The 6,976-nt window shown below is 59.3% G+C and overlaps 3 protein-coding genes across 3 annotated transcripts; all 3 read left to right on the forward strand.

Annotated features, from left to right (window-relative positions):
* Positions 1 to 2,173: 2,173 nt before the first annotated feature.
* LOC149374660 (uncharacterized) lies at positions 2,174 to 3,115 on the forward strand. Its single transcript, XM_089592404.1, has one exon. It carries the CDS (start codon positions 2,174 to 2,176, stop codon positions 3,113 to 3,115), a length of 942 nt encoding a protein of 313 aa, XP_089448530.1.
* Positions 3,116 to 3,148: 33 nt separating this feature from the next.
* On the forward strand, positions 3,149 to 4,435 carry LOC149374661 (uncharacterized). The gene has a single exon (XM_089592405.1). It carries the CDS (start codon positions 3,149 to 3,151, stop codon positions 4,433 to 4,435), a length of 1,287 nt encoding a protein of 428 aa, XP_089448531.1.
* Positions 4,436 to 4,549: 114 nt separating this feature from the next.
* On the forward strand, positions 4,550 to 6,004 carry LOC149374662 (uncharacterized). The gene has a single exon (XM_089592407.1). The coding sequence runs from the start codon at positions 4,550 to 4,552 to the stop codon at positions 6,002 to 6,004; it is 1,455 nt and encodes a 484-aa protein (XP_089448533.1).
* Positions 6,005 to 6,976: the final 972 nt, after the last annotated feature.

Below are 6,976 nucleotides of genomic sequence, written 5' to 3' on the forward strand. Positions count from 1 at the left end.
GCCTGTGTACGTTCCACTATAAATAAAGAGTATTTTTCCACAAAACATTGGTCCTTCGAGCCGGATCCCGTTGAAGTGAGGCGACCGGCGACCAGCGGAGACGCAGCAGGACAGGACGACCAGCTTCTTAACGTAATGTAAGTTAAGTGACAGCTTTTCGTGTGGGTAAAGCCGCCGCGGCCGCGAGAGTGCCCGCGGCCTGGAATGAGTTAATTGGGCCGCGGTCGATCCGTGTCGCCATATACGCGTGCCATGTGGGGCATCCGCGTCACCCGTGGTGGTCGGGGTTGCCGTGGGCGGTGAGCGCCCGCGGTCCAGCTCTACAGCCCAGCCGCAATCGAAACTGCGGCGCTGGCGGCGTGCATGAACACGTCGGGACCATGGCCGCCTCGCTCGATCGCGGCGGCGGCCATTGTTGCTACGGTCCACTTGATGACCTTTGTTGTTTGCCTTGGCGGCCATTTTGGTCGCGAGAGACTCGTTCGACCAGGCCAAGGCAGTTACGCCGCGCGCTTGGTTACAGCCAGATCGTCCCTAACCTACAACTTCAATCCCTCTCCCGCTCTTTCTCTACCGCTTTACGTCCGCTCGCCCTCCCCCAACTACTACTCAATTCTGTTTTGCCGACGCCACCAATCGATGGTGGCCCGGAGGCAAAATCCAGAACAAATATACAGCACGTGATCGTGCTTTCAGGTCAGACGACGGCTGGACGAGCCTGTACGGCTCCCAGAGCGCCCTCGCAGACGTTGTCACGCAGTTTGCGCTCGACGTGGACCGGATCGAAGCCTGGAGCCTGGGGCTTGTGGACGTGAGGCTAGAGCTTCTCCAGGGCTACTGGCATGATTTCCAGTCGAACCACGTGAGGTTGCTGGACGGCCCGCCGCCGGAGAAGCGGGGCCTCCTGGATCGATTGTACCCGCGAGTGGAGGCCAGCTACATCACCGCAAGGGCGCGCCTCTACGACGCGAGGCTGTCAATGGCGCCCCTCCCGCCGCCCACCGACGGTTATCCTGCTCCTTTACCGAGCTCAGGGCCTACTCGTGGCCCTCGCCTGCCCCGGATCAGCATTCCCAACTTCTCCGGCAAGCGAGAGGACTGGGAAAGCTTCCGAGACCTCTTTCGCGCCCTCATCCACGAGGACAGCCATCTCACGAACGTCGAACGGCTCTTCTACTTAAAATCACTTATCCAGGGGGACGCCAAAACGACGCTCGAGGCCATCCAGATCGCTGACGCGAACTACGAGACCGCTTGGGCCCTGTTGGAGGCACGGTTCGAGCACCGCCGCATTCTCGTACACGACCACATCACGGCGCTTCGCAACATTAAACCGTTGCGAGAGGAGTCGGCTCGAGGTTTGCAGGGTCTGTTGGACACGTTGGGCCGCCATCGAGATCAGCTGCGCACTCTGGGCCGTCCGGTGGCGGAGTGGGACGACTGGTTCGTTTCCTGTGCACTGACGGGGATGGACTCCTCGACGCGGCGCGCATGGGAGGACGAGCTTGAGCGACTCGAGGTCGCAAATTCGAACGCCGGGCGCACCTTGGCAACCTTCGACACCCTGGCCGGCTTCCTGCGTCGGCGATGCCGGGCTCTGAGCTCCGTGGAGGCCTCCCATCCTGCACGCCAGTCCGCCGTGCCCGGTGCGTGTCCGGCGGTCCCTGCCTTGGCCGGCCGTACCTATCGTACTCTTGCGACAGGTGGCACGGTGTCGGCCTGCCCGGCTTGCCAGGGGTCTCACTACCTGGGCCACTGCGCACAGTTTCACGGCCTTGAGCCGCGCGCTCGGAGAGATCTGGTTTACCAGGCGAGACTGTGCTTCAACTGTCTTCGGTCCGGCCATGCTGTAAAGGCTTGTCCCTCACGCTCGGTCTGTCAGCACTGCCGCGAGCCACACCACAGTTCTCTGCATGACAGCAGCCGGCGCCGCGGGTCAGAGCCCGCTGTTAAACCCACGCCACCGAAGCTTCCGAAAGCGGATCCAGCGGCCGTGCCCACTGCCGGTCCGCCATCCGATGAGGCGTCACGGTCCTGACTGGCAGTGTTGCCGACCGCGCTTGTCCGCCTGAGCGGGCCTCTTGGCCGGACTGTGACGGTCCAGGCCCTCCTGGATTCGTGCTCCAAGGTCACCATTGCTTCCGCCAGCCTCGCTCGTCAACTCAACGCTCCGATGGAACTCGCCGAGTTCAACATTTCGGGCGTCGGCGGTGACCCGGGCGTCCGCTCGAGGGCTCGTGCTCGACTTTGGCTTCACCTCAGGGAGAGCGAGCCGCCGACCACGCTGATGGCTCTCTGCCTCCCGCGGCTCGGAATTGTTTCCCCACGCGCGCCCCTGCACCCCGCTGTCGCTCGGCGCTGGCTCGACCTCAAGCCGCTGGCGGATTCCAAATTCGACACGCCACACGTGATCGACCTCCTCCTCGGTGTGGACGTCTACCATCGCTTGTTGGAGCCTGGCCAGATTCAGCGTGACGACCTCGTAGCTCAGGCCACTGTCTTTGGTTGGGTCTTTATTGGGCAGGCCGCCGGCCTAGAGATGCCGCACGCCTCACCGAACGTCTGTCTGACATCTCAGGCCGACTCGCCTCCTTCTTGGCATCTTGAGCTGGCATCCCTGCTGCAGCGCTTCTGGGAACTCGAGGACGTTCCACAGGCCCACCGGCAGGCCCCCGACGACGTCGAATGTGAACGCAGCTTCGCTGACCATGGCCGGGCTGAGGACGGGCGCTACGTCGTGCACCTGCCTCTAAAGCAAGGGGGCTTGCAGCTCCTCGGTGATAGTTGTCAGAGCGCCCTGGCCTCGTTGACTGCGCTGCAGCGCCGGCTACAGAGAGCCCTCGAGATGGCCGTCGAATACACCAAGTTTATGGCCGATTATCTCGCTTTGGGTCATATGAGGCCTCTCACTAGCGCTCAGTTGGCCGGGTCGTCCCACCCCGCTCATTACATCCAGCATCATGGCATATGGCAGCATAGCGACCAGGGCCGAAAGCTGCGCGTTGTCTTTAACGCTTCACATCCAACTTCGAGCGGCTGCAGTCTAAACGATGTCCTCCACGCCGGGCCCCGACTTCAAACGGCCTTACCTCACGTGTTACTGCGCTGGCGCTGACATCGTATCGCCTTCTGCAGCGACGTTCAAATGATGTTCCGCCAGATCTGGATCGATGACCGAGACGTCGACTTGCAGCGGATCGTTTGGAGCGCGGACCCTCGAGAGCCACCCACGCACTACCAGTTGCTCACTGTCACATACGGCGCGTCGTGCTCTCCGTATCTTTCCCTACGCACCATCCAGCAGCTGTGCGAGGACGAGGGCTCCCGTTGGCCCGATGCGGTGCCCGTTGTTATGCGCGACCGCTACGTCGATGACATTCTCTCTGGAGCCGATAGTCTCGACACTGCGCGACACCTCCGTGACCAGTTGATCGGCCTCATGCAAGCTGGCGGTTTTCCGCTCCAGAAGTGGGTCGCGAGCACACCAGAGCTACTCGAGGATCTTCCGCCCGATGTTCGCTTGCGCCCCGCCTGGGATCAGCTCGGCGCTGAGGGCCTTGTTAGCGAGCTGGGCGTTGGTTGGGATCCCCCGGTCGATCGCCTTCGCCTGACTCCGGTCGTCGTGCAACGCCAGACTACGAAGAGGACCATGCTCGCGGCGCTTGCAAGCGACTTCGACCCATGTGGTTGGCTTGCGCCAATCACTTTGAACGCGAAATTGCTGCTGCAGGATCTTTGGCAAGCTCACCTCGACTGGGACGAAACAGTACCATCGTCCATGGTCCGGCGCTGGATGGACCTTGTGGCTGAGCTCCAAGTCATCTCCGGCTTCTCTCTTCCCCGATGGATCGGTGTCTCGCCAGCGTTCGACCTTCATCTGCACGTGTTCGCTGACGCCAGCCGGCGGGCGATGGCCGCCGTAGGGTACTCGCGGTTGGAGCGCCCGGGCGAGCCGGCTTCCTGCTACATCCTTTTGGCTCGCTCAAAGCTTGCCCCCATTTGCTCACTCAGGCCAGTCTCCGAGCCTGTCGCACGGATGACGATTCCTCGCCTTGAGCTCAGAGCCGCTCTACTCGGTGCAAAGCTGCTCCGATCAACCGCGGATGAGCTGGATGTCCCTGATGATCGCTGCCACGCCTGGAGCGACTCTCAGATTGTTCTGCAGTGGCTCCGTTCCTCCCAGCCGACCAATAATGTGCTCGTCGACAACTACGTGGCCCAGCTTCAAGAAATATTCTCTCCGAGCATCTGGTGGCACGTCCCGACGGCGTCAAATCCAGCGGATCTGGCCACTCGGAGCGCCGACATGTCAGGTCTCCGCCATCAGCCTTTGTGGTGGCACGGGCCCTCCTGGCTGGTTCGTGACATCGGGTTATGGCCCCCGGAGCCCGTATCCCGACCAGCGCCGGCTCTCATCAGTTGCTGCACCGTTTAACCGTCCAGCTTCGACCTGCTTGAGCAATTCTCCAGTCTCCACGTCCTAACGCAATTGCTCGTTCGTGTGCGGTGGTGGATTCGGCGCCGTCTCCATCGCGAGCCCGCTCTCCCCATGCTCTCGCCACCAACGCCGACCGAGCTCCACGCCGCTTTCCTGGCTTGTGTCCGTCTGAGTCAAGCTCCAGCATTCGAGGCGGAGGTTATTCGACTGCAAAGGGGTGAGCAGTTACCAAAAACAAGCCCGCTCACGGCCCTCTCTCCATTCTTGGATGCCGATGGGATCTTGCGCGTCGGCGGGCGGCTCGCACATTCGTCGCTGACCTATGAGGAGAAGCATCCGCCAATTGTCCCCGGTTCCTCTCCTCTGGCTCGACTCATCATCGCCCGGGCGCACTCCAGAGCCCTCCACGGTGGCTTCCGGCTTACTAGCGCATATGTGCACCGGCAGGCATGGATTATCGGTGGCAGGACACGAATTAAGGCCCACCTGCGCCGTTGCATCGTCTGCGCCCGGCTGCAAGCGCGGGCATCCACCCAGCTTATGGCCCCTCTACCAGCCTCCCGGGTCACTCCTTGTCGAGCCTTCGGTCGCACTGGGGTTGATTACGCGGGTCCTTTCCACGTGCTCGCTTCGCGCGGACGAGGCGTCCGGACCACCAAAGGATATATTGCGGTCTTTGTGTGCTTGACGACGAAGGCGTTGCACCTCGAGCTCGTTGGCGATCTCTCAACGGCCTCTTTTCTCGGCGCTCTCACCCGTTTCTCCGGTCGCCGTGGACGCCCGGCCGAGCTGTGGAGTGATAACGCCACTTGCTTCCGACGGGCCGACCTCGAGCTGCGCGAAGCTCTTCAGGACGCGGAGATTGACTGGGCGCTTGTTGCTGGAACGCTCGCCGATCAAGGTGTTTCGTGGCAGTTCATCCCGCCTGGGGCGCCTCATTTTGGTGGTCTTTGGGAGTCGGGTGTCAAGTCGGTCAAGGGCCACCTCCGACGCGTCATGGGCTCTCGGCACCTGACCTACGAGGAGTTTTCAACTGTTCTCATTGGCATCGAGATGGTCTTGAACAGTAGACCGCTCACTCCTCTCTCCAACGACTTGGGAGACCTTGATGTCCTCACTCCGGGCCATTTCCTTATCGGCGCCCCTCTTGATGCCGTCATCCAGGCTGGGCCCCCATCGGAAAGGCTGGACACTCTCGCTCATTGGGACCTCGTCAGGGCGATTCGAGCTCAGTTTTGGTCTCGCTGGAGTCGAGAGTACCTGAACACACTCCAGCAGCGACCGAAGTGGCGTACCCCTCGCCGGAACTTCGCCGTGGGTGACACCGTGGTTCTTCTTGACTCAACTCTACTTCGGACGGATGGGCGCTGGCCTCTTGGCCGCATCACCCACGTTCATCCAGGACCCGATGGTCTCGTCCGTGCGGTCACTCTGAAAACAGCCACCGGGGAGTACCTGCGGCCCGTCGCCAAGCTTGCATTGCTTCCGGTCCCAGATCTCGCTGAGACGCCGCCGTTGGCGACTGTTTCATCTGATGCCCAGACTCCTTCGGCGGGCGGCGTTTGATTGTCGCTCCGGGAGCAAGGCGGGCGGTATGTGAGTTTTTTGGCCGCGAGGGCGCTGGCTGCGCGGTCGTGTCCTGCCGAGTCCTCCCCCCCGCGCCCCGATCGCTCTCTCCGCCAAGGCGCTCGGTGCTGCGCGCTACCATCAATCGTGCTCGAGCCGACCGCCAAGCAAGACGTGTGAGCCGCCACTCGCTCAACAAGAAGAAGAAGAGAGAAGAGGAGAACAAAGGAGACTCGACGCGACGTTAATGTGTTTATTTGCTGCCTCGCAGCCTGTGTACGTTCCACTATAAATAAAGAGTATTTTTCCACAAAACAGCCACGATCTTTTAGAAAATTACTTGGTACTCCTTCCTGTGATGATATCAACTTCATAGCTGCAGTCACATCTTTTACAGTTTCAGTCTTTACGAGTACAGCCCATGCACCCTTGGAGAATACATCTATAACTGTAAGAAACGCTGTTTGATCTTTTTTTCATGAGCATATGGTATAATCTTTACAAGATCAGCTTGCCATGTTTATCTGAGCCCTGAACATCCAACTTTCGGTGGAGATAGTAGCATCTTGCAGGCTTATGAAGCTTTTCCACTACTGCTAACTGTATGCTAACTGTATTTATTTCGCTCCGAAAATTTATTATTGTTTCTGACAATACAAAACTTAAATTGTTTAATAGTACATTTGTTTTCTCCTAATCATCCAAAATGTAACTTTTTTTTGTGAAGTAGTGAGATTAACAGCCTCAAAAGATTGAAAAGATAATGCAACATGGCCCAATCTTTAATTTCTCAAATTACATTGACCATCTGTGCTGAGCTTATAACCGATTTCTCGAGGACCTTGATTACCTTCCAACTTAGCTGATCTACGTCTGAATACGTCGATGTTCATATTGACACTCGAGTCAAATAAATATCGAAGCTCAATATATAATATTAGCTTTACAAAGCTCCTCAACCATTGAACTTTT

This window comes from Copidosoma floridanum, unplaced genomic scaffold (genome assembly GCF_036245765.1).
Source record: "Copidosoma floridanum isolate Cflo_tuat_1 unplaced genomic scaffold, Cflo_Japanese_pri ptg000016l, whole genome shotgun sequence".
Classification (NCBI taxonomy): domain Eukaryota; kingdom Metazoa; phylum Arthropoda; class Insecta; order Hymenoptera; family Encyrtidae; genus Copidosoma; species Copidosoma floridanum.